At 35.1% G+C, this 26,745-nt stretch overlaps 2 protein-coding genes and 1 long non-coding RNA gene across 12 annotated transcripts; 1 reads left to right on the top strand and 2 right to left on the bottom strand.

Annotated features, from left to right (window-relative positions):
- Positions 1-1,102: 1,102 nt before the first annotated feature.
- Positions 1,103-10,326, bottom strand: LOC139994942 (uncharacterized). 2 transcript variants are annotated; one of them, XR_011801813.1, is made up of 8 exons: positions 8,511-10,326; positions 7,930-8,273; positions 7,426-7,641; positions 4,759-7,008; positions 3,583-3,893; positions 3,250-3,513; positions 2,361-2,580; positions 1,103-1,817 (listed from the first exon to the last, which is right to left on the bottom strand). It is a non-coding gene; the product is annotated as an uncharacterized lncRNA (long non-coding RNA). The 2 variants fall into 2 exon arrangements; XR_011801812.1 differs by lacking the exon at positions 3,250-3,513 and having other exon boundaries at positions 3,779-3,893; positions 7,930-8,087.
- Positions 10,327-14,712: 4,386 nt separating this feature from the next.
- On the bottom strand, positions 14,713-20,324 carry LOC139994943 (uncharacterized). Of its 6 annotated transcripts, none has more exons than XR_012453407.1 (4): positions 19,879-20,324; positions 16,869-17,196; positions 15,283-16,465; positions 14,713-15,161 (listed from the first exon to the last, which is right to left on the bottom strand). XR_012453407.1 is itself a non-coding variant. In XM_074112079.1 (3 exons), the coding sequence occupies exons 1-3, from the start codon at positions 20,013-20,015 to the stop codon at positions 16,449-16,451; spliced, it is 312 nt and encodes a 103-aa protein (XP_073968180.1). In that variant the 5' UTR covers positions 20,016-20,324; the 3' UTR covers positions 14,713-16,448. The 6 variants fall into 6 exon arrangements, 2 of the variants coding, with proteins under 2 accessions (XP_073968180.1, XP_073968179.1); XR_012453408.1 differs by having other exon boundaries at positions 14,713-16,140; positions 16,331-16,465; XR_011801815.1 differs by having other exon boundaries at positions 14,713-16,465.
- Positions 18,494-22,903, top strand: Twi (twist). Of its 4 annotated transcripts, XM_072018021.1 has the most exons (3): positions 18,494-19,424; positions 21,519-21,684; positions 21,752-22,903. In XM_072018021.1, the coding sequence occupies exons 1-2, from the start codon at positions 18,572-18,574 to the stop codon at positions 21,653-21,655; spliced, it is 990 nt and encodes a 329-aa protein (XP_071874122.1). In that variant the 5' UTR covers positions 18,494-18,571; the 3' UTR covers positions 21,656-21,684; positions 21,752-22,903. The 4 variants fall into 4 exon arrangements, with proteins under 4 accessions (XP_071874122.1, XP_071874121.1, XP_071874123.1 ...); XM_072018020.1 differs by having other exon boundaries at positions 21,519-22,903; XM_072018022.1 differs by having other exon boundaries at positions 18,494-19,468; positions 21,519-22,903.
- The last annotated feature ends 3,842 nt before the right edge of the window (positions 22,904-26,745 follow it).

The raw sequence follows: 26,745 nt of genomic DNA, 5'->3' as shown, positions 1-26,745 counted from the left end.
AGGGAACTGTTTCTTCTTCAATGTAACAGTATTTTTACCGTATTTAAAGATAAAGAGACTGAAGCGGCAAGTGTCAGATGAAAAGTCGTGGGAGATCAAAGTAAAAATCACGAGTGACGTTGACTTTTTCGCAAGGAAAATTTCATATGCCGACCAAAGAGATATTTCCGGGGTAAAAAATAACACAGAAGAAGGAGAATAAATTCCATGGGTCTCTTATCTATGTCTTCTTTTCGTTCAGCCCTATTTTCAACGCGGCTCTCCACTATTTGCGCATATAAATATTTTACGAGGGTCAGGAAAAAACTCTATTTTCGTGCAGGCAAGCCCTATCGCCACCGTTCATAAGGAGAGATTTACGGCGAACGGAAAGCGATTATTATCTTCAGCACAGTTTCCACTCTTTCGACAATGAAAAGTATTTTTACCATTCGAAAACAATTTCTTCTGACATTTTTCATCCTAAGATGTTCTTAAATAAAATTTACTCTTGAATACAAGATGTTTGAATTAAGAACTAATTTATACTTTTCTGTATGAATATGCGTACATGTTTGAATGAGTATTAATTCAAGAATGATATTGAAGGAATTAAAAGTACGTGTCTTTCTGGAAATAAAAGAAGATATGATTAATCTATGGTAGGTTAAATAAGTGTAAAACGAATTACTTGGAGGTTAGGAATGAAGAGATTATAAAAAGACAGGAAAGTGTCGGTGCAGTAACACGTTCTGAGACTTGAAGGCAATAATTCTTTTTAATAGTAGGGAAAATGAATCACGAAACGATAAAAATAGCGGAAACGCGTCGAATTATATTGCCTCGGGGTGCAGCAAATAAACGTCCCCGCGAATTAAGAACAGTTACAGCCGTTCAAGCCTCTATAATACCGATTTACGCGACGTCCCTCCATTTTTCAAGCGATCACGCCGTGACACAGCACCTCAAATTGCCTTTCCCCGGTAATTAATTTCCTAAAAATTCATAAAAACCAGAAATTTCTAAGCTAGTCTTTCCTAAAGAATTTTTTACAAAAGATCTTAAGATAGAATAGGAGAATTTTATATTCTAAATTTGCTTTATGATAAATAATCGATACTGATTGTCAATTCCCATTCTCTTCTCCTATCTTCTTCAATTATTATTTTAAAAATTGCAACAAGATTGTAAATCAATTTCTGACCATTTTTCAGCCACTCTATAATTTTCCTACAATAAATAATCAATAAACTATTGACAATCACCCATTAAAATTGCAATAATTTCTTAATTCCAGTTATCTTCCTCTTTCCTCTTCAATAATTATCGCGTAAAACATTCTGAAATGAACTTTTAGTCACTTCAATTTGAAAAATTCGGTTACTTGAGAGACACTGGGTCTGTGTTGCACCTCGTGTCGTCAATGTTCCGAGGTTCCTGGAAGGAATTGCGGGATTTATGCCTGCTGGTCGAAAGTATTCCCGCTAATTACCGCAGGAGACGAAGATTTATGGAATTTTTCGCGGCTAACCTCGCCAGCAATAATTAAAATAGATCGGAACGTGGAAACAGTAAATTGTAACAGCCGCCACCCCCGCCGATGGATGGAATTTACTCAGGCGATACCGCGAAATCGCGGACCTCACAATACAGGCGCCAAGGAAAACTCGTTCGTTTTCGTACGGAGCAAAAAGACATCGAGAATTATTCCGGTGAAGTGTATAGTGCCGTGTAAACACATTTTCGAAGGCGAATGGGAAGCTCCGACGTGCTCTCCTGGTTTATTTCAGAACGGTCGAAAGATTTCTGATAGTCGAGATTGTTGCTCTAGTTGAAGCCTGGAAAAGAAGAAATATTTCAGTCGATATTTGGCGATGAAGGAAAGAAGATTGTTATTGGATAATTTATTGGTAGGAAAAATAGAGAAAAAGAGAAAGGAAAAGATGCGATACCGATGAAGAGGTTTGGTAGATTTCTGTTAAATAAAAAGATCTTTTAACGAATTATTCATTAACAAGAAGAATAAATGTAGCAAAGAAGAGACTAAATTGGTGTTGATAGAAGACTTTGTTCTAAACTTCTTCAAGATTCTAAACAGAAAAGAAAATTATATTTCTTTTTATAAACATCAGAAAATATTCACTATATCGCTTCTCATAGAAAAATACCCAAAAATCACTTAGCCTCAGCCAAAAGTAAAAATTCATTCATGTAACGAATTTCTTCGGCGTTGACTTTAATTAAAATCAAGGCGAGGTCGTCACGGGTTCGGAAAAGATAAATTAGGACGAGTCGGGAGAGGGGCTTGAAAACCTGAATAATTTACGATTGGTGTTGCGGGGGCGTTAGACACCCCGAGGAATTCTATGGGCTACCCTTACCGGAAGCACGCTGTGAAACCGAAGGCGTTTGCGCTCTTGGTGCTGCCATTTGAAAGCGCCGCCCCTCCGCGACTGCGTGTCGTCGGTTTCAAGAAAAGAAAGGGAGAGAAACGGTGAGAAGAGCAACCCTCTACCGTCACATCCACTATCCAAACGCGAAGGCTGGATTAACTTCGTTGATTGAATCTCATTGGTGTCCAATCACATTACTATGATCAACCTAAAAATAAAAAGAAATATTTTATTGAAATTAAAATTTTATTGGAAACAGATTGTTTGAAATTTATAAGTTAATATTTATTATTACAATGTAATTTGCAAATTACATACTTAGTTTTATATCTTCATATCTATAATTTTGTATCTTCTTATATTTAATTATTGTTGTAACAAGGCAGTGAAAATTTGTTACAATGTTATTGAACTAAAACCAAATTAATTACTTAGTTTCATTGATACTCATTATTTCTTAATTACTATTTCTCCTACATGTAATGTAATTTCACCATAGTATTATTATACTCATAAAGAAAATATAAGCAAAGAATAAATGAACATAATGCAATTAAGCATAACTATAGATTATCTAAACAGAGTAGATTGAAGAATAATTTCAGTATGGTACAAGTTTTAAAGAAAAACATGATGGTTCATATTAGGAGGATTAACCTAAAATCACTCTACGTCCATTTCTCTTTCGAAAATAACATTTGAACCACGTGATTTCATAGGGAAAACACGGTTTAAAATTGGGGGATAGAACGAGAACGAAGAAGAGGATTCTCTTCATTAACACATACTTCATCAGTGGCTGTTAATGAATCACGTGTTCATATATCAGCGTTGAACGACTCTCGCCGTGTGTTTTTCCTAGACTGTTGATTTATACCTCGAGAAAGTTCATCGCAGCGACCATTTTCGGTGTCCAAATAAAAAGGGGCCATATTCTAGATTATTCTAGAGGACCAACCCCTTTTACTTGCACAGGGTGGCACATAGCACTTTGACCAAGGGAGACCCTTTTTTATACAATGCTTTTAAAATCCCTGTTCTTCCTTTTTTCCATTGCTGAGGGCGGCTCCTTTGGTGGAATTTATTTTTTTTTCCTTTAATCTGTTATGGGAGTTCCCATATATTGGTCAATGTTAATATTCTACATATATAATAAGTAGAGTGAAGATCAATTACCATTTTTCAACTACAAATTGCTAAGAATAATTACCTTAATTATGCTGCAATAATATTCATGACAGAATTACATTACATTGCTACAATAATAAGCAAGAGTATGAAGATATAAAATCATTAAAAAATAAAATAAAAGAGAGAAATAATATATGTGATTTTTTGTAAAGTGTAAAGAGAAAGTTCTGATTAAGTGAATGGTCAAGAGTTATTCATTCAGGCAAAATTCCTACTGGATCAGGTTCCTGAAAGTCTTCACCAGGCTGTGACAAAGAAGTAGAGTCTTCTTGGAAGATTCATTGAAGAAATTCTAGTGATGTTTCTTCCCTTTCATCCACCATAAAATATCTACATAAAAAGAAAAGACTAAAGTTAGAAAAAGACATACAGATAAGACAGAAGATAAAACACAAGATAAGTTATACATTAAAAGAGATAATTAAAGTAAAAGAAAGAAATTAATTAAAAATCAAGGTTAAAAATCTTCATTGTTGTCACTGAAATTTTAAAGATACTACCACTCTGCAAGGTACTAGAACAAAATTTATCAAGAGGTGAAGTTAAAATATTTCTGGCGATTCACTACTCTTGTTCAGGTATTAAAACAAGCTGAAGAAAGATTAGAGAAAGGCGGGGATTCCTAGATTTCTAGGCCGATGTGATGGAGTCAGAAACGAAAGAACGAGGGGAGACACGGCCGATTATGAAAAGTTTTTGTCGTGTTGGCGCCAGCGAGCCGAACGCGACGCGTTCTCCTTCCTTTCCGCCAGACTTCGAATAGCTAAAATCATCCCGCGTGCCAATTTCAAAGCAGCGACCCGAACTGACTTCATGGGGAAAAAAGAAAGAAGGAGGGTCGGTCGTCTCTCGTTACACATTCGTGGCACGGTGCGTTTAGCGTGGTTGCTATCGAATACGACGAGTCCTATCGAAAGTCCACGAGCTCGACGCACCGACTGTTTGAGGTTAGAAAATAGAAAATGGGAAGCAACTGCTTTAGAGAAAAAAATGCATCAAGTAGAAGTTGATTAAGAACTAAAAGAATTAAAATAAAAGAAGAAATTTACTTTCATAGAGTTCTGCTCAAAAAAGAAGTTAAAATTGAAGGAACAATAGCGTAAAAACCTATAAAGCTAAGAAAATCAAAGGGAAAGAGCAATCTTCTTTAGAAAAAAAAATATGTGAAGAGAAAATTGAAGTAAAGGCACTTAACTGTAATATTATGTAGTATGTAGTAAGAGCTACGGTTAGTTCTGAGTTGGTGCGATAGATTTCGCTGAATTTTAATAGCCCCAAGTCTGACATCGGGTAGGGACGACATCAGACAACAGCTGTTTCGACGAAACTTAGCAGCCGGCCGTGTCCATGGCGTGTACACCGTCACGAATGCAAGTGCAAACGTCTGTCACACCTGGTCACAAATGTCTTATATATATATTTCCAGTTTCCAATACGGAAAAACCATTAGCTTACATCAATCTTGATAAATCCATGCTTCTTTTAATCCAAGAAATTTTTTCCACTAGAAAAATAAAAAAATAATTAAATAATATAATTAAATATTTAATGAAACATTATAAAATTGATAATTTATGTTTGAAAATAAAACAGAATACTTTCCCCTTCCTAGAGAGGATTCATTTTGTACCAGTAGTTCCATTACAGCTTGGTGGGGACACTTGCCTGTTACCTGCTTTCAATCCTCCAATAGGAGACTAAAGCACAGGTGAGAGGTATTGTACAGGTGAGATTCGTTTACAATTGGTCCGGACCAAATAAAGGGGATTCCAAAGAAAATGGCGTCAGTGGTTTTTTCCACACACAACACACATTTCTTCTTTTTATCTTCTTATAAATCAAACTAAAAATATAATTATTGTTATTAATGTATCTCAATATTATTGACACTGATATTTCATTTAATATTTAGCATTTAATAATGTTTAATATTTATTAAGGCTATCCACATTTTTTAATGTTTTATATAATATTTTTAAAAACTATATACATTGATATTATCCGTAGCTGACTCGATAATTTACTTATGTTACTGATTTTGTTTCCTATGTCATTTCCATTGTAAAATTCATCCCTGGAGACTGGTTTTCTCCTTTTTTTTTTTACCAAAGATCTACAAATTGCATCAGTTGGTAACATATACAGAGTCTGCTGAAACAGCAACGATGAATCTTTCACCAGGATGATTCCAGGGGCCCGTAGCAACCACAGGGTTCCAAGCAGGAGGAAAAAATAAGAAAGGGCACGCTTCCTTCGACATGGGAAGTGTCGCGTGTCCTGATGGCCCTCTCCTTCCGAGAACCAGGATCATTTAGATTCAACTCCCGACCTCTACTGTGCCACGGGACCTGCTGAACGAATTCACCAGACCCTGCGAAATTTCCATGGCAATTAGTAGCCTCGACTCCGACATTAGTTTCAACTTTCAACATTTTTTCTCGGCTTTCCTCCCTTTTTACTTGGCTGCTGTGTTACTTCTACTTTTCTTCTTTCTCCAGCTTAGCTTTGCTGCAGTTTAAAAAAACATTGCCCTCCTATCTATTATTATTTATTTTACTTCTTCATTCTACATCTTTGCTGCATAATGGATCACTAGTTTCAAATTTCCTGACTTTTCTCTTTTTTGGTCATTACCACGTTGCCCCTACTTTTCTTCGTTACTTTGAAGTTCAATTCTGCTACAATTAAAAAGCATTAGAATAGAAAGAACGATTATTAGATACTTAATAGGTATAGTAATGGACAAAAGAAAGTTTAAGATTGATACACTATAAATTTTAGTAACTTTTATATTAAAAATTTTTCACTATAATAGAAGTCTATCCTATATATATATATATATTATATACATTTATTCATTGCTTTTATTAAATATAAATTCGTTTCGTAAAATTGTAGTGCCACTTCATATTTGTTTCCAATATATCAAGTGTGATGTCATCAGAACTGTGTACATCCTTGATGGATGGCTTCTTGTTTACTTGCCATGCATCCATAACATAATTTCTAGTGCGGCACAAAAAATACATCGTTCTGGAATGATGGGACTTTGAAATTAGTCAGCTATACATTGTTCACCCTGTATTAGATATATGTAGGTTATAGCAATTGTTAATCAATTATGTTAGGAAATACTTGCCCGATATGAAAAAGACTGGGGGTATGAGAAAACGTTGAAAGAAAGCGTTGCGCAGAGGAAACGACAATGATTCCTCCGGGATCGAGAGAAAAACGAAAGAACCCATCCGTGGGACCCCCACTGAGGATTCCAGAGGCCCAACCAGACCACAACGATCCGTGAGGCCCTTTTTTTCCAATTCACGATCTCGACATCGGGGACCACGGTATTCACGTGGGTCTAATACCTCCTCGAAGACGTTGATTCAGAAATTCAATCCGGAGTCCATGGTGGTCACCTCTGACCTCTTGTTCGATTCAAAAAAATCTACATAAAAACGATTTGGGTTAGGTGAAATTATATGAAGATCAATATTGTTTCATAAATGAAAATATTAAATAAACGTATTATGAGAATAAAATATCTTACTGATAAGCGTAATACCAGAGACATTATTTAGGAAAATAAAATATAATTTCTTACGAAATCTAGCATCAAAAAATTCTCTGCAAGATTGTTGTATGATTATTATCTTCTAAGACTTTCAAAACGCAATAATAACAATTTCTGTCTGTACAATTTAGAGAGTAGTCAAAAATGAAATTAACTAACTGTTACAAGAATCCTTTTTGGAATTTTTGATACTTTAATAGCGAAGATAAAGCATTTTTATAAAATAAAAGAGAGATCTAAGAAAGAGTTCAAAAAGTAAAAATGCGAAGGTCAAGCAACCACTTGGGCAACCTGATGGCGAACACGTGTGTTTGAAGTAGGCATTTCTGAAATGCGTACAGAATCCGCACATGTACGTTAGGTAGTCGAGGCAAAACAGCGAAGACAATAAGTCCAGGGACTCTTGACGAGCTTCTCTGTTTGCGAACAGTGCCCGCTGTTTTCTTTCATTTCCGGTCTTCTTGCGACATCGACGTTCCCAAAAAATCGTACCTCTTATACTTAACTCTACAAGAAAGCATCAAAATGTAATAAAACGGAAGCTATACATTTTTATAAATATCATAATTGTCCAAAATTGTTGCTAAAAATGATCAAAGATTGTGCTAAAATAAATATGGATAATTTAACGAATTTGTTGATCAATATTTTTGTAAAGAAGATATAATTGATTAGTATTTTTAATTGTTTAAGAAAATGTGGTACATTAGTTCCTACATAAATAATGTTTATTGTAATGAAGTTATTAGAGAAGAATGTAAGATTCGCAAATTACAAGATAGAAGGTGAAAGCACCTCGTTGACACCGCGACAACGCTCGCTAATCCGGCTGTTAGCTTCACAGGCTGAAATTTATCGTGCTCATAATCCGGGAACAGATGTGACTATCAGACAACTGTTTTCCTCAATTTGTCTAGCCGACGGCTATCCATTTTCTCAGTAGGAGGATAACTCTGTTAAAAATTAGATTTATATTTCATTAACAAAAAGATAAAAGATTACATAAATAATCTTCATTATATTATTAATAATACTCATCTATTTATATGAAAATGCTTTTGAATTGTTGAATTTCTTTCTTAACAAATTCTTATTACAGAATAGGTATATTGTAGTATAGTATATTGTATAGGTTACTACTATAACATAAACAGTATTGAAGAAATATTTAGAGAACGATAAGAAGAAATATTTTAAGAACGAAAGATAAATAAATATTGTTCATTTTTAGGACATGTTCAATATTTGGTAAGGTTTTCAAGTGAATCAGTTTAATATTCATTATAATATTAATTATAATTTTATATATATATACTAAACTTAATCATTAATTTAAAATTATCTGATTAAATTAAAATATATAATTTTAGTCTCACTTGAAGCTGAGAAGACGCCCTGGGGGTCTAAATATTTCCATCGACGCGAACATAAAGATATGTTTAATAATCCTTTGAGTCGAGCCAGCATGTGGAGAATTAGCGAGTTCGAGTTTCAATGTTCGACGGCGGCCAATGTCATGCGACGAAGGGCGCACTTTTTCCTAATGGATAAAATCCAATGGGGACATGTGTTCGCCAGACGATGTCTCCTCAAGGTGCATGGGAATGAATTACGTTTCATTAGGTCCGTCTTACAAGGCTGTAAAGAATCGACGTTTCACGATTTCTTCTATTTACAGCCTAATCTCTTTTCTTTTTTACCATCTTCTTTAAAAATACTTACTTATCGATTTCTTTCATCGATCTTATCTTTCTAAAAACAGATTCAAAATTTAACATATGTAGCAAGTCTCATGAAATATGTTGCATCCTTATCAAATTTCATTGAGCATTACTATTATTAATTTTCTTCGTTAATAATAATAAAGAGGAACAGGATTAAGTAAAATATGATTCAAAGAAGATAATACTGTTAACATTACTGAAAATAACTGTGATTACTCAAAGAATAAATTGATTTTGGATGTAACTGGCACGTGAAAGAATTACATAATGTGTGAAACGCGGCATTAAACGGTACACGGATCACCAGGGCAGCGATCCCTCAGCGACAATAAACAAACGGCGACGACGGAAGTGCAGAAACGCGGCGTCGTCGGCTGTTTGTTTGATTTTCGAGTCGACTTTCTTTCTGGCAGCGCGGCATCCACGACGCGACGTAGACGTCCCCGTTGACGACGCGTGCACCGTGTATACATCGGTTCCAGAACGCGGTTTCTCGAACCGTGAGAGAGGACCACCCTGATCGTCGTCATGACTCCCATAACCCGCTACTTATTATCTCTTTCGTTGCCAAATATCGTGAAAATAACAATTTAACAGTATCTTCGACAATTCTGCAACCTTCTGTTAAACATAACCTATACAAAAATTCATTTCATTATTTAATCTGATTAATCAATCTATCAATTGAGATTGATATCACTTAACAAGTTCATCGAAGCATCTATTAATTATCGTTATATTTATTAAATTATTCTATTAATATAAACTATAAAAAATTCATCTAATCGTTATTACCTCTCATAACATACTATTCATTACATACCTCTTTTATCATCAAATATCGTGTAGTAATAATCTCACATCACTTTAGATACATATTGATAATTTTCTCTTTTGAACACAATCTATACAACAATTCATTTGATTATTTCTCTCCTTTTTAATTTCATTTTTCTGCTTGTATTTGTAGGTTGATTAGTTATACAAAAAATTTGTTCAGGTTATACTAAAACGTTTCGAACGATTGAATATCTAACTGACCTAACCGTAGAAAGTCTAGTACTTGGGGAAAACCAGCTATCATAAATTCATTTACCTGTACCTGTCACGTACCTATGGTCAGTTTAAAGAATCTTTATCTTTCTTGCTACAAGACGTAGCTGGATTAAGGAAACTTTAATAGCCCTCGTAGTCCAAAAGTAGTAACTATGCGTAAGACGTATTTCCCCAAGTACCAACAGGTTATTGTATTCGGTACGTTTCCGTTTTTTTAAGGAATCTTTTATTGGTGAGTTTGAATTACTATTTCTATGTATTTTATTCCTGGAATTTATTAATAATACGTAGAATATTAATATAGAAAATTAGACATGTCAAGAACCAATTGTAGAGAATGTTAATTAAAAAGTTAATAGTTAATTACTTTTGATGACAATTGATTGTTTCTTTCTAGAATGTAAAAGCACGCAATCTTTCTGAATTTCATGTTTTCACATCGTCCTTGCATGCACGCGTCGATAATTAGGTAACCCTAAGTTTTTCTAGATTGGTCGTTATAATTTGTCAGCTTAGGCCAACAAAAGTTGTTAACATTTTTACTAATGGCCAACCACTACGAAGCTAATCACTCTCATTGTTAAGTTTTCTGTAACACATTTGTTAGAGCTAGCGGGAGATCCCTTTAAGCTCTGCGAATGATCCACCTTTATTAATCCTTAGATTTTTAAGAACCTCCTACAAAGAAAACGGGAACGTGAGAAATTATATGTAGGCTGTTGGATATTTTTGCTACTTAATATTCTTCTTTACTCTGGAATTGGTATTTAATGTAGTAGAGGATTAATTTTTAATTTGAAAATATTTCAAAGTTAATATCTAATACTAGGATTAACATTTAACTGTGAAAAATATTTAAAAATTAAAATATTTAATTCCAGAATTAATCTCCATCAAAAAACTGTTCCAAAAAAAGGATAATATATAAGCTCAGTATTGCTGTTTAATTGGTAAATCATAATATTAGTAATCTCAATAATTTGTATTTAAAAATTATGTTCAAAAGTACATTTCCTATGATTTTTGCAAGCACATGTCCTGCTATTTATACAAGCAATCTTTGTGCCGTTTCAAGAACACTTCCAGATTTTTGGGATGGTAGAATAATTGCTAAACAATACAGGGAACCTAAACAGTACAGGAAACATAAGCGACGTGACTGGAATTTCATTAAACCTGCACCGTACCATATGATCAGCACGTGCTCGTCAAATTTCTTTAGTTTATACGACTGACTGAATCCTGACATGTGTTGACCAGGATTGTAGAAAGGTCAGCGAAGGTGGATCGCCCAGTGCAAACAGGTAACGCGAGCCAGAGAGAGAAAGAGAGAGAGCCTGTTTTTCGTGAAAAAAGCTATCTTCGCAGAACCCATAATTCTAGGGAAATATCTAAAAAATAATAAATTAAATTACAATAAAAATTTTTATTTTGAGACTATGAGTCTGAGAGTCTGGTCAATTGATTAATGTTGATATCTAACTTAATTTTGCCTTATAAAGAAATATAAAAAGGAATAGTGTAGGAATAATGTAAAGTAGAAAATTTTCATCTGTATATTTTACCGTGAAATAATCTTTATGAATAAGAATATCAGAAGAGAAGCAATATTTCTATATAAGCATACAAATAAAAAATTCTTTTTTACATAGGAACATTTTTTTATCCAAAGGATGCTTCGAATTTTCATCAGAAAAGAAGAAAGCAAGCAGTCTTGTTGAATAGGAGGGGAAAGGAGGCACGAGACCAGAATCAGATGGTCTTTATGGTTCTTGAATGGCGACAAGTGCTTCTCACAATGTAGATCCTCTTGACTCCTTAATAAAAGTGCTTATCCGCGCCACTCCTCTCGTTTTACCTTTCATGCTGTGCTTCTATAGATTATACATCATTATTGGCAACAAGTTATTCTGAAACTGTCACAAAACTGATATCAATATTCATCTTTTTTGTTTGAGGATCTTTCAAAAGAACATAAAATTATTTGTACTCTGTCAGTAAATAAATTCAAACTGATTGATATAATCTACAAAATGTTCATAATTCTATATCCAATTGTATAAACTGTTTCCTTGGGAAAAAGATAAAGAACATTTCAGTTTGTGTCAAAGTGTCAACAAAGTCAAGTGAAGCACGTGGCAAGTTATATACATAATGGTATACGTGAACATCAAAAAACCAGTAGCCAATAATCTGCCTATTGTTCTAAACGCAAATATTTTTCTGGGTTCCTAATCCGAAATACGGACTTTTGCCGATCACAGGTCCTTTTACCGTGACTTGCTTAACATTTACAATCTACCAAATCTTTTCAATATACCTGCTGCTTCGTCTACAATTATCATCAAACAACTTCAACGAAGTCAGCTTTACAAGTTGTTTTAAATTTGCAATTCTACAAACGATCTAGAGAAATTAGCGAGATTAACAGACTAGTTAAATAATTGAAACGATGTAATGGACCAGTATAGTTAATATGTACCAAGTTTAACAAATCTCTTCAGTATCAAATTTGACTTGTTCAATCTAGAATAACTGTATTATTTCTAATATTAATTCTATTGTTAACACTATTAGGCACTATTTCCAATAACCATTACTTTTAATAAACAGTATACTATTAATACAGGACTAAACTAATCAAATTTGATAGTGAAGAGATTCGTTAAAACTGATATTACCTAAGGAGATCGGACTTGAACAAAACTTACGATTCAGTAATAATAGAAATGTCCGAAAATAACCGAAGAACAAGCTGAACATCATTTTGAACATCAGCAATCGTTCAGCTACACATAGTAAAATCCCTACAACGTGGTTAAGTGCATTCACGATGAGGTTAATCACAATGAACGATGGACATGCTGGAAGACGAAGATCTTAATTCACGAACAGAATGAGTGCTCGTCGGTTTTCGGCCCGTAAACTTGAAACATCTACTACGACAATATCTCCTATGGCTTCTCAGCTAACGTTATTGCCCATGTGCACAAAGTGTCCCTGGGCTAGGCCGTGCGCATTATAAACGCTGCCTTTACGATCCACGCCGACAGATAGTTTCTACAATGTTTGCACCGGTGCCATCGCCTTCGCCATGTGTCGAACACGCGGCACCGTCATTCCGGGCAACAGCAATAAGCCCGAGGTAGGAAAGTTGCATAGTCTTCGGGCACGTACGCAACCTGAAAATTTTATAAACCTTATGAATGAGTTTTATGAATAAAGATTAAGTATCGTCCTTAAGGACCAACAGCTTCTTTGATGGATGAATGAAATAGAAATTGGTATAGAAGTGTATTAATGATACTGTTTTACAGTTCACAATTTCTATGCAAATTCAATATTTCTTGTAAACATAAACGAAGAAATATAATCTAAACAATGATTTGTGCATTTCACATTCTATACATTTTCACATTTTTTAAATTTCCTATAAATGCATAAAGATTCCCAGCCTAATTATAAGCACCAATTTAATTGGTATTAATTCTTATCATATTGCTAATAGAATGTCTGAACAGTTATGCTTAGTATACTCAATACTCAATTATTATCACTTAGCCATTAGATTAGCCATTAAACTAGTTATTTAATGCTACATTTTCCAGAAATTCAAGTATGAAGATATTATTCCTAATCTGTTCGTTAATTATACAAGTGTGAATGGCCGCATAAGAAGAGTTGAATGATAGGAAAAACATGTCCTCGGACAAGTGTTCGTCTTTTATCTTTTTCCCTGTAAGGAAACACGTTCCTGCACCAGCGAGTTTTCGGCAGGTCGCGAACACATGTTCCGGGTTTCCGTTCTGCTCGTAAATGCAATTCACAAACGGCACGGTCGACTCGACATAACGACACATGGGCCATTATCCACGCCTATTGCCACAATGTAACCCGTCCATTCTTCACAAGCTAGTATAAACGTCCGTAGGCTTGAAAGTTATATGTTATGCAAATTGAGAGCAGTTTTTTTTAGAATAATGAAGATTTGCAAAATGGAAGATTTCCCCGATCAAATTAATCTTTGATCAATGACCTGCAGCCATAAGCATATTTAGAAATATTTTCGTTGATATTTTCAATAAAAATCCACTGCATTCGCCTTCGATCGATTCATCATTCACTTTCTTAAACAACTTTCCTAAACCATCACCATCACTTCGGAATAGGCTTTTTGGAATTCCCCACTGTAACGGCTGGATGGTCCTAGACGTACCGGCATTGCTTTTATGGTTATGACGAGGAACTTCTCAAAGATGCTCGCCACTCACCAGGTGCTAATTGTGTTGCTGGTGGTTGAATTCAACCTGGCACAGCAGAACACCTTAATCACTGCAAGCTACAGCCAGTGTAAACAAGGTAGCTCGTAAATCTCCATCGAATCGGATTTGCAGTGATTGTGTGCCGCCTCCAAGGAATTATGTTGAATGACCCTTGTCTCTAATCAGGCACCGTCTAACAGGTAGAAATACGTGCTCGTAACTGTTCACCTGAAGGAGATTCTCTCTTTCTCTACACGGCAATTTTATTGACTCATTACGCTCGGAATGTTATGCGAATGGTTATCTTATCTGCATCATCTTGTGCCAATATTGTTCAACTTTTTTCTATATCCACTCCATTGTATAATAGTCATATTACCTAAAATATTAAGGACCCGTCACAGTAAATATGTAATTGGAATAATATAAAACTTTTGATATTTACGAATATGTCAATTTTAACATTTTTTAGAAATTTGTTAATATCGCTAATTCGTCTTTGCTTACTCCAATTTAATCTTGAATTTTCTCAGGAATTTTTAAATAATTTTTTGAAGATGAAACGTAATCTACTTTTTAAATGAAACTTGGTATTTTTAAACAATTTTTGTTATATATATATATATAAAAATATAATCATCCTTTTTGAAGAGATAGAAAAAGATGAAGAAAACAAAGAAGAATATAGATCAATTTGTTTTACTTGTTTCGACGAAAACATGGGCAAGGAAGGAAGCCATAAAACGTAGTCGTTGGCAGAAAAAGGAGTCTCTGAAGACTCTTAACCTGCAGCGGTGCACGACGAGGCACACATTCGCATGTGCACCGATTAAATGCGCCCCAGTACGCGCAATTAAGCCCGCGTTAATATCGTGAAACGGTGCGTGCGGCAGGAACGCACGCACGTGTACAACCCCTTGTGTGTTGCGTAGATGGGCTGTCCTCCAGGAGACCCTGAATAACGATGGTCATTTAATTTCGTCTCCTGCAAATTTTTGAAACATCTTTTACTATGTTGCGAAACGTTTATTCTCATTTCTAAATAATAAAGAAGCTTTTAAGGAGAAGAAACAAACAGAAATAATAAAGATACCGTAATGTCTTACAGTGTTATGTGACTCAAATTCATATTAATTTTTTCTCCTGTCCCCAAGTATTTAAAATATATTTTAATCCTTTTGTTTTATTTTAGATGGCAGAAATTCAAGTTCTAGATTAATCTTCTTTAACTTTTTGAAGTTAGGAACGTTTTGAACAACCTAACATTACCAAGCCTGAATATTCAATGGAGCCACATTTGACGCCTATTAAATGTTTATGATGATGGCTGTTTATGCTGACTGCTAATGCGGACTACTTCCGTGCCACATATGTGTTCACAATAAATATCTCGTGATTTCTATATACATCTTCAGATTGATCTCATTTTGCCAATATAATCGACAGTCGTGTCTCTTTATAGCGATAATGAAACTTTAAAATGTTTTATATAACACACATAATAGGTGTGTACATAAATATTTTCTATGATAAGTCGAGTCTTTGTAATAATTCATACTTTCACGAGGCACTGTATGTATAAGCATAGAACTGTCAAAAAATCAGGTCGATTCGTGGCCAAACCCCTCGAGGTTTTCAGCTGCAAGGGAAGGCTAGAGGGGTCAGGAAAACGCCGCGAGTTATTCGACTTTGATCAGCAACGAGTATTATTTTGGTGTTTGGCCGCGTTATTTATCGGCCTCTTTATTGGCGATCTGATTTTCAGTTGGCCACGAGCCAGGATCCGGGATTTTCTGCTTGGTCGTTTCGCTTCCCAGAAGTGAACGGGAGAGACGATGAAGCCGCGCTAATGTCTTCACTTTCGATAAACGTGTTCCGACGTTGACGACAAACCCAGACGCTTGCTCTGAGACTTCCTCAAACGTTCGAAAGTCTCTCTATGGATTGCTACCTTGGGTTAACACCTATTAATGACGACATGGAAGTATTTTAATGTAATAGTGCTTACTCTTTGAGGTTATGTTCTTGCAAGATCAGAATGAGATGAGAATTCCATTTTGAAATGAGAATTTTTGTTATTACTTGTGAAAGATTGTAATGGAGGAAGAAATTGATAATAAACCTACAAATTAAGTCTACAGAGCCAATACGTACGTTTCATTGAAAATGGATCTTCATGTACTTTTCATTGTGTAACAGTTTATAGGAAAATTCTATTCCAAAAATTTATGAAAAATTTCTGCTTTTTGTTGATGCCAGATCTTATTCATCGCTATATGTAAAAAGAAACTGTAAACAGATGAATAACATATTAGAGAAAATAAATTGAGAAAACAAAACTTTCGAACTTAGAAGAATATTACATGAACTGATTGTTACAGAGACTTGGATTGATACTTAAATTAAAAATAACAAAAAGACTATATACTTTACTTATATGTAAAACATTAACCGAAACAACGTACAACGAGAAATATACGAATCATAGAAGAAATTTTGCGCAGTAACAGTTTGGAATTAGCGTGAGCAGATTTTCCTGATTAAGGAGGAATCTAGAGATTCATTTGGCCTAGTCGCCACCCCCACAACTAAATTTTACGCAGGCGTGGCTGGACGGGGAATGGTAAATCACGGCACCGGGTAGGAAAACCGTGGAACCCGTGGAAGCTCGAAACGCGGAATTTATAGACACCTTCAAAAGAGCTTTCGTCCGTCACAACAAACACGTCTCGGCAATCCAGCTTGGTCATCCATCACCCAACCTCGCCACGCTGGAGTTGTGCTCTTCCACGCGTGATTTTCAATCGTTCCACGCCTGATGCATTAATTTCAATCCGCGAAAACACACCAATCTCAGTCTACCCTCGATTAAAACGTCTGCGAACCTAGGCGCCGATACTTGATGCCTCGAGTTACACCATTGTTGCTTGAGAAGATTTATGGTGCTTGGTTTATGTATGTATGCAAGTTGTGGAGCATGGAGGAGTATATGTTCAGGCAGTTTCCAGGATAAAATGAATCTGAAAAGATGTATGAAACGGATTAGTAGTTGTACATTGATATTTTAGGGGTAGTTTATAATTAGACTGATCAGGATAATTAAACCTACTAAGAATTAAATAGAGAAATAATGAAAGAAGCAAATTGGGAGAATATAATTGTAAAAAAAAAGCTTATTATGGACGCTAAAATTGAAAATGGATGAGATGAATTAGTAGAGATGAGTCGATATTGTATGATAGTTTATTATCATCTAGTTATGATAGTTTATTACCATCCAATTATGATCGAATGAGCGCCAATAAATGATTTATGTATGGTGTTAAAAAAAAAAGGTATCTGAAGAAAGATTCATACTCGAAGAAAGGAACGCTATCATAATGATAAGTAACGAAAGGAAGCCGAGGAATCGCGGGTTTTCGCGCCAAGTGAATGCAAAGTTTCGCACATCGGGAGCGTGTTCCTGGCTATCCCCCGCTTTATTCTCACTGGCTCCTCACGATATAAATATTCAACATGGGTCGTCCCTCAAGCCTTCTATCCTTCTCCATCATATCTCCCTTTCCTCTCCTTCTCCCTACTCACAGCCTACCATCTCTTTCACACACATCATCCAGCCAACTTGTACTCTCTCTTTCTAGCCTCTCCACTCTTGCAGATCAAGATCACCGAGGCAACACAGAGAGATCATCAATCATTCCGCATAAAACTTTATAAAATCTCCATCAACAAGATCTGAAAACCAAATATTCAGATGAAACAAACCTCCAAGTAGCATATCTCACAAATACAAAACTATACTCTCATGCACTCGAATCTCTTCTTTATTCAAGAAGCGAAGAGACTTCGTTACAAAAACAAAAAAAAAAGAATAAATCAGGGGAACTAAATGGGAAAAAAATATAAATCGTCTGAAAGTGTCCAAATTCCACTTTCACCCATCTCATCTCTCCCCTCCCGGGTCTGTCTACCTCTTTGATAATGGCTACAACTTTGTAGATGCCCGATCGCGTTCTCCAACCTCCCAAACGCCCTTTCAGTGCATCTTTTTCTTTCCAACAGAGGAATCTCGTGGGTGGGGACTGATGGACGCGACGGATAAAAGAAACCGTCCCAGAATGAGGGAGGGATTAGGTTAGGAAGACAGAGGGGCCAGGTAGGGGAGCAGTACGCGGTGAAGGGTAGGGGTACGGTTCTATAGCCGGAGGCGGGGTTCCTGGTTGACATGAAGAGGCAGTCCGAGGGCCGGTTCTTTCAGACGACTCTGAACTTTGGAGCAGAGAGGTATGTTTATTGAGATCTTCGATCACAAGTCGTTTTACCCCGTGTACCGTTATACAGTGTTGTCCAATAGTGGTGATCAGTTAAAAAATAGTTGCAAAGTGGCTTTCAAATATGCAGCCGGTGAGTCTTCAGGCGCAGAGGATCCAGGGACTTTATCTTTTGGATAACAATGATAGCTCTGGTATTCCACATAGCGCTGACAGCTCTGCTAGCAATTCACCTCATCGTTACGAAAGATTTTCACCTTCAAAGCATTTGATGGATCTCAGTAGCCCTCCGGAACACAGAGATGATGAGGAGCTTGGATATCAAGCCCATCATCATCTTCATCATCACCACCACCAAGTGGTCTATCAAGAACCTACTTACCTGATGTATGAAAACTCTGACGAGAAAAGGTACCAGGAACATGCCAATGGTAAGATCCTGAGGGAGCTTCAGACCGATTATGACAGGCGTCCCCATGATAATTCTCCAGGATTCTTATCAGACCATAGCAGAGATCATGAACAAAGTCTTTATTTGACACCATCGCCACAGATGTACTCCTCCGGAGGTGAAGAGATGGCACCTAGGCAAGCACAACCGGGTTACCATCACATGGAGGCGATTGAATATAAGCCTGATATAGAGCAGAGGTGCAAGCAGCCAGAGAAGAAAAATTATGGAAGGAAAAGAAAGTCTGGCACTAGTGAAAACAGTGTTGCCACGACGAAGAGTATTCGAAGAAGAAGTGGAACCTCCGAAGAAATACACATTCAGAGAGTGATGGCAAATGTGAGGGAGAGACAGAGGACTCAGAGTTTAAACGAGGCGTTTGCTGCGCTCAGAAAAATCATACCCACGTTGCCCAGTGACAAGTTAAGCAAGATTCAAACGCTAAAACTGGCCACTAGGTATATCGACTTCCTGTTCCAGGTGTTGCGCTGCAACACGGAAAACACCGATGGCAAAGAGGATGGTGGTGAGTCTTCCGGTGGAGTTTTAGTTCGCATTCCTTCAATTTATGTATGTATTTTGAATGCAATTGAAAGTATGTAATCAGTAGCGCTTTGTTGTTCAAAACTCTTTGATTCTAACATTGAAACTCAGATATTGAAATAAGTAGAATCTTAGAATCTTCGGAGCTGAAATATTAATAATCTGGCTCAATATAAAAAAATTTGTTTTTGAAATAAATTAAACAATTGAAAGTTAATAAATTATTAAGAACATAGTAATATAATTTGATAATAAATTTGCATCGAATTTTTCAATTTTTATGTGAAAATAAATATGGACTCATTTCTTTTACTTGAGCTCTTCAATTCCGATACAAAAACATTGTTATCAAGATGAATGGTGTATTACACGTCTCTAAACATCCGAATATCGAAGTAGCAATGCTTGATAGCAAGTAACAAAGTCTCCGTCGGTACCTTTCTTCAGCCAAGTAGCACATGTTTATAGAAACTAACTCGCGTTTGTTTAAAGTAGCCCCGTAATTAAACAGACCCCCATGAAGAAGTGGTCCTCCGATTCGAATGTCAGAAACCATGTTAAGTAGCTGTGTCATTCCTAAAGCTAGTCCTTCAGGTAAACATCTTTCCTCACTCGACTCGGTTTGTCATCAGCCAAACAATGTTTATAAATTGATAGGTGAGCAAACAGGGGATGTAACATTTCTGGAAGCTGCATTTGTTTACATGAAACTATTTATCTCTTCTCTGTCCAGGTTAGTTTCCTAATTCAAGTCCAGCGTGTTGCTGGATCTTTAGTATTATCTTGGATGAAGATCATAGAAGAAATTATTATAACATGGTTTCTAAGGATAAATTAAGCTTCTGCCGTTGTTCAATTAATGGAAATTGAGAGATCTATGGTGGAACCTAAAAAAAGTTTTATAGTAAATTAGATTATTCTTAGAATAGCTTATTATTAAAAATGAATATTTAAAGTTTTCAAAGATAAACAAACCTGTCTTATTTTTCAAACTGACTGACCTCTTATCCTAATTTCAACATTAATTTACACATCCATAGTCTTCTTAAACCAATTTTTTGGTATGCTAGCTTAAAATTAAAGTCTTTATGAGATTTATGATGGTTTCTCGGAGCAAAAAATCTTCTGTCGATATCGTAGCAAGGGGGGGAGGGAAGAACGTGTCTTCATTAGTTTTTTTTTCATCCCAGTATCTTAGCCAGGATTGGCAGTGTACAAGGCGACCTAGTGCAAACCAAATGGAGACGATATACCATAACTTCAGGTAACTAAAGATATCGAGACACGCTAACTATCCTGAAGATGACGATTGGTCCGTTTTCAGCGCACCAACCGCGAATACCGCTCTTCCATGTTTCTTTTTCACTTTGCTTAACTGATATCCCATGACGTCTCTCCCTTCGTCTCGATGTGCATTCTTTTTATTGCTTGCGCCGGAACTTGGATCCTTCAGCTCTCATTCTTTTACTTTTCATCCCAATGTATAGAGGCAAGCTTTGAAATTTTTAGTATTTCCTGTTACAATATTTGGAGTTTCAATAATATCGAGAATTCTTCTTGGGATCGTAAGCTTCTAGGATATTGAAATTTGACATTACAAGCTTTGGAATTTCAATTTTCGTTATTCTCAACTACGCGATTTTTTAACTTCCACAATTGTAAGTTTTGAGATCTCAAATTTTAGAATTGTAAGTTTTAAGATACCAAACTTTTACAATTTTTACCTTTGGAATTCTAAGCTTTTACAATTTTTACCTTTGGAATTCTAAGTTTTTACAATTTTGAGCTTTGGAATTCTAAGCTTTTACAATTCTGAGCTTTGGGGTTCCAAATTTTTGCAATCCTAAGCTTTAGAATTCCAAACTTTTCTAACAATTCTAAACTTTTGGAGCCTAAATTTTGCCATTCTTATCCTTGCGATTCCATATTTGTGGAATTTCAAAAATTGCAATTCGAGAGTCTGAACTTTCGACATTTCCCGTTCCAATACACAGAATTTCATTCCTTGCAGTATACACCGGCCCAAGGATGAAGTCCGGAGGAAATTAATCAAGCTCGATTTCCTGTCTTCTTCCAGGCCAAAAAAATCCAAGAAGCGCTATCCTAGCTGCCAGAGAAATAAGTTCGTCGTCGTGCACTTACATGGCCCACGAGAAACTCTCGTACGCTTTTAGCGTTTGGAGAATGGAAGATGACTGGAATTCGAATCTGTAGAGAAGTCTCTGTGTGTAATGCTCAACAAGGTAAAAGTTACTTACAACCCTTAATCAACGCTTGGACGCTGTGTATAAATACTTCCATAAACCTCAGGACACAGAGCTTCGAGAAGGCTCGACGATTATTTAATGCCGTTCAATTTCCATGAAGTTCAAATAGCGTATGGTAAACAACAACAATGTTCGAGATTGTGCAAATCGCACATTCGCCTTTCATATATAAATGCATGTGTAAGATACAACTAATTTTCGTTTGCAAGATGTTTGATAAATAGTTACTACCAATTGAGCATTGAACAAGAAAGATTTATTATCTTAAAATAAATAATAAATCAATAACATCGATGTACTACGTCTCTCATACGTGTTATTTATGTTTGGCCTGATCGACGTACCACGTCTCTTGCACGTGTTGTTTATGTTTAGCCCAATCAACATGCCACATTTCTCGTACGATATTGTAGGTTAAGGAGTAAAACATATTTTCACGAAAAGATGGAAATCACGCGAGTGCATTATAAAATCGAATGTCGACTTCTTATTTTCGCTGGCACGAAAATAAAGAAATTACGAGCGATCCGAAGAAGGTAATATAATCTGATGGTTTGATGAAATTAATTGTACACTGTGAACACTTGTATCCATAGAATATTTGAATATGCAAAAATATACAGGATGCGCATACCGTGTAAGAATATATAAAATATCAATAGCAAAAGAAGCACCTGTCATATTTAGTTTCTACATTTTTGCTTGTATCTATACAAATTTGAATTTTCATGAACATCCAATCTAGTCTACCAATTAGTATCTTTAAGATCAAAAATAGAATTTCTCACTTCTCATATTGCTATTAAGTGATATATACTTATAGTATTCTAAATCAATTATATACAAAAACCAAAGATTTGATGGTGAAGAGATGCTGTCACACTTGCTGACCGCTGTGCATAAATAATTAACAGCAATTATTCGTGGTGGAGGGCCAGTGACGTGCTTTATTGACCGCTCTTTGAAATATAATCGCGACAGTCGACTTTACACCGCTATAGATCAACGGTTAGGTCTATACGATATAATGTAAGCCAATAATTTACGCCTCCACGTCGCTCTATTAACAGTGGAGTGGCTTTGGCCGGCTAGCCAATTCCTCCGCAATTTCTGTACCATGTGAAAGCGTATGGAGCATCTTATTAACTGATCTCTTCTCTCTTCCGTCAATGTGATGAGATATCGTCCAAAATCATTATGTTGGTTACGTCAGAAATGGTGGGAAATGGTTAAAAATGATCTTGGTTACATTAGTATCCTCGGTTAGTTAATTGATGCCTTTGGTATCTGTAATTTCATAGTAAAAGTAAGTATTTATAAATTTTAATGAATCCAATTATTGAAAATAATTAATTTGCTAGTTTGAATATTTAAAGGTATTATAATTTTCATAATAATTTATTTTGCTATGTATTGCTGTGATAAATGAATTTGTCAAAGAAGATATAGTTGAAGTGGATACTTTTTAAGATGTTTGCCTACAAACACTAGAAGGACTCCTACGTACAATGAAGTCATTCAATGGTCGATTATTGCCGAGATTCCCGAAATAATTTTCTCTTACCACTTTCATTACCTCTCGAAACGCTGGCCAATCCATTAGGGTGAATTTATGGTTCTGGAGGCTTCTGCTTCTAAATGAAAAGTCAGCTAGATCGCATACTCTGCAATTGCCAACTAGAGAAATAGCACACTGTGAATATAAAATTTCTATTCTAAACAAATATTGCCAATTTTTCTTTTAATTTCTACTAAAATTTTTAGTAATTTGTACAAATTCATACCAATGCAAACTTCTAATTGTAGACTATTGAGTCTCATCAACAATAAGGAGAAAACTTGTGGCATTTATAATGCATTTTTCTAACTTTTTAATTTTGACACAGAATTTCTACCAATTCATATAAATTATAATTTTGGAATTGCAAATTTCATAAAAATTATATACATACGCCAGAATAATTTCAAAATGATACAATAAACACCAGCAGGAATTCCCTGAACTCGTCCGATTTTCCTTTCCCAGATCCACGATAGACAGTAGCGTCATTGCTACAATTTTACGAGTTTTTTTTACGAGCCTCGATGATCGTGGCAGGCTAACGTCTCGACGTTGTGGAAACAAGCTCTAACTGCTCCGACGGGTAGATGAAACTTAAACAAAACAACCGGCAGAGAAGCATTAACGAGCATTTTGGCGCCGATAGGTCGGTCAGAATCTCATACATTTCTTCTTCTTTTTCTTCATCATTCTCTTTTATTCCAAAGAAGAGAACAATTTTTGACCAGATATGTATCATACAGTTAGAATGGAAGTTCTGTTAGAGCTTTGTTTCTGAGTTTCTACGTGAAACGTTTTCGAAAGCAGTTATTTTAAACCAAGAAGGCAAGAAGGAAAAGTTAAGCCCGCGTTTGACTTGGTTAACGAAGACACGCTACGTTAAATCCGCCAGCGTCTTTATTGCCGCACTGAATCTTCGTGAAAAAAAGCCTGCCTCCAAACGAGGTGCCATCAGTGTCCCCCTTGAGAAGCTGTCAGAATGCTATTCTCCTTTCTCCGTTCCTTCTTCTTTCCTCGTTGAAAGACCATACCAGTTTTGGGAGATGTTTCATGAAAAAAAAATTTTTATTTAAGATTTTTCTTAAAAATTGTTACTTTATTCTGTACGATTATATCTTTTTAAATTTCTGTTAAGAATTTGATTTATTTTAGTATTATTGGTTATTAAGAAATTAAATAAGATGAGAAGTCACTAAATGTCATTTGATAATATAATATTTGATAATGAAGAATATAGTATAATATCTTTCTCTTTATAAGAAGGTCCAGCGTAAGTGGTCCAGAATCCAAGCATAAAATTTTATTTTATTCGCCATTAATCAAGAAACTAGCTTTTCTTCGCAATTCAAAGAAATCTTTCTAGTCTTCAAAGATTGTACTAAAAAAATTTAGTAACTGTATTCCTTTTCATTGTTTATCAGTAATAGAATTAGTCAGCAAAACTAAGTCATCTGAGCACAACTTCTTCACTTCTGGCGTCAATACCCAATATCTGAAAAATGATAAATTATTAATTAAAATTTTTGACAGCGGGTGTAACAACGTACTCTTCCATTAATTTGTTAGTTGAACTGAAGTCAAATTTTCATAAATATTGAATGTTATATATCCTGTGTTCATTAAAATGTGCACAATGTTAATACTTTAGATCTGATTTTCTCACAATTTAAAACAATATACATCACGCGAATGTGTACAATTGCAAACCATCGATGATTGTATCAGATTTCTATACTGTTATTTAATTTTCAAGTGGGCTAAGTGATAGAACCAAAGATGGATTATATATACGTAGTTAAAGTAAGTGGTATTAGACCACTCAGTAACTTCTAATCTCATAGGAACTATGAGAATTTTGAAAATAAAAAAAAGTTATTTTACACATGTAAAGTAATCTCGAGTAAGTTTGTTTACAAAATCTATAATTAAAAAAACTCGAGATTGCTAATGTTTTCCACTTTTGTATAAAATTCTTCACATAAATTGTACCTTCTATGATAGTACACTTATTAATTATAAGCTTTCAAGAACATTTCAAGTGCCTTGGACATACAGCTAAAGCAACCAAAAATCCTGTACATACTAAATCTAGCAGTACATAATCATGTAGACTTCCAAATTGTACATTCTCAACCAAAGAGACTGTAGTATTTATAAAATGCATGTATATTTTCTTACAAATTCAACTTTAATTTCACTATCATAAGTGGCCGGAAGTCGCAATAATTTATTCCTCATCGAATTATCATCAAATAATGTAAATACTGTAAATATTCGAAACTTATTAAATATTAAAATCTTTTCCTAACTTAGATCGAAGAAAAAATTCCTTCAAAAAATTTCTTCTCATACACATATATAATATATTTATATTATCAGAATAGAAATTATAAATTAAAATTCTCGGTGGAGATCCTCAGTTTATCAGATAAAAACTTTTTCTTCCAAGAAATCTTTAAAATTATTCTAGACTTATCTTTTCTTTAAAATTATTCTAGACTTATTGACTTATACCGATTGGTCTTTTTAATTATACTAATAGCTACACTCCACTGGGATAGTTTTATATAATTCTCGATATATTTTTATTAAGAATTAATATAACTTTACAAAAAAGTTTCCTATAATATGTGAATACTTAGATTTCCATTCCTTAAAACGATGCCAAAGTGCATTTTTTAATACTATCTATCAGCGTGCACTTGCACGACTTTCTAATGTACAGTATTTTTATATCTATTGCGAGAATAGCAATAAAATTATTGAATATATAAATCTCTCTTGTACCTTGATAATCCCTTCCCCTATCTTTCTCAATTTCTCAATTTACAAATTTAATATTAATGAAAAATGAAAATTACAATTTCTTAAATTACAGGATATTTCTCAAATACTTAATTCGATATACTAGTATATATCGAATATTAAAAAATTACATTAATTACATTACAAACTATACACGCATTATACTACAAAAAATATTTATGTTAAGACATTGACCAAGAAGAACAATGTGATTCCAAACTCTTCCAACTCTAAATTTTGGAATTCTACTATTTTGCAATTCCAATCTCCAATAATTGGAAGAATCTTAGAAATTCGCGGGATAATTCCGAGTATTTACAGAGATACTCGAAGTATTAAAATTTGATATATGCTTTCACGCTCAGTACCCAACATCAGAGTTCCAACAACGCCGGAAGTTCTATCGCGGAAGCGCGCGACGCTCAAAGTGCGGGGATGGTCGCGTAATGCTCAGCTGACGTCACGAAAACTCGTAACGAGTTCAGACGCGAAATGTATGGATATTCCCAGATCGTAAATTCAAAGAAGCATCGTGGAAAGACGAGGAACGACAGGCGAAGCGGAGTAGGGACGAAATAGCATCGGAGGAGAGCCGATAAATAATTTACCACACGTCAGTCGATGGCAGGCTTAATGGATTAGACGAGCCAGTGCAAATATTATTGCAAGGA

Source organism: Bombus fervidus, chromosome 15 (genome assembly GCF_041682495.2).
Source record: "Bombus fervidus isolate BK054 chromosome 15, iyBomFerv1, whole genome shotgun sequence".
In the NCBI taxonomy this organism is placed as follows: Eukaryota; Metazoa; Arthropoda; class Insecta; order Hymenoptera; family Apidae; genus Bombus; species Bombus fervidus.
The sequence above is the reverse complement of the archived record's forward strand: the minus strand, read 5'-3'. Positions and strand labels throughout refer to the sequence as shown.

Bases quoted from the DNA above. Each gene is read 5' to 3' on its own strand.
- LOC139994943 (XM_074112078.1), bottom strand. From the start codon at position 20,015: ATGACACAGCTACTTAACATGGTTTCTGACATTCGAATCGGAGGACCA. The intron at 17,197-19,878 runs GTACCGACGGAG...ACATCTTTTCAG, and splicing joins TGCTACTTGGCTGAAGAAAG to ATTCATTTTATCCTGGAAAC.
- Twi (XM_072018021.1), top strand. From the start codon at position 18,572: ATGCAGCCGGTGAGTCTTCAGGCGCAGAGGATCCAGGGACTTTATCTT. The intron at 19,425-21,518 runs GTGAGTCTTCCG...GTCTTCTTCCAG, and splicing joins CGATGGCAAAGAGGATGGTG to GCCAAAAAAATCCAAGAAGC.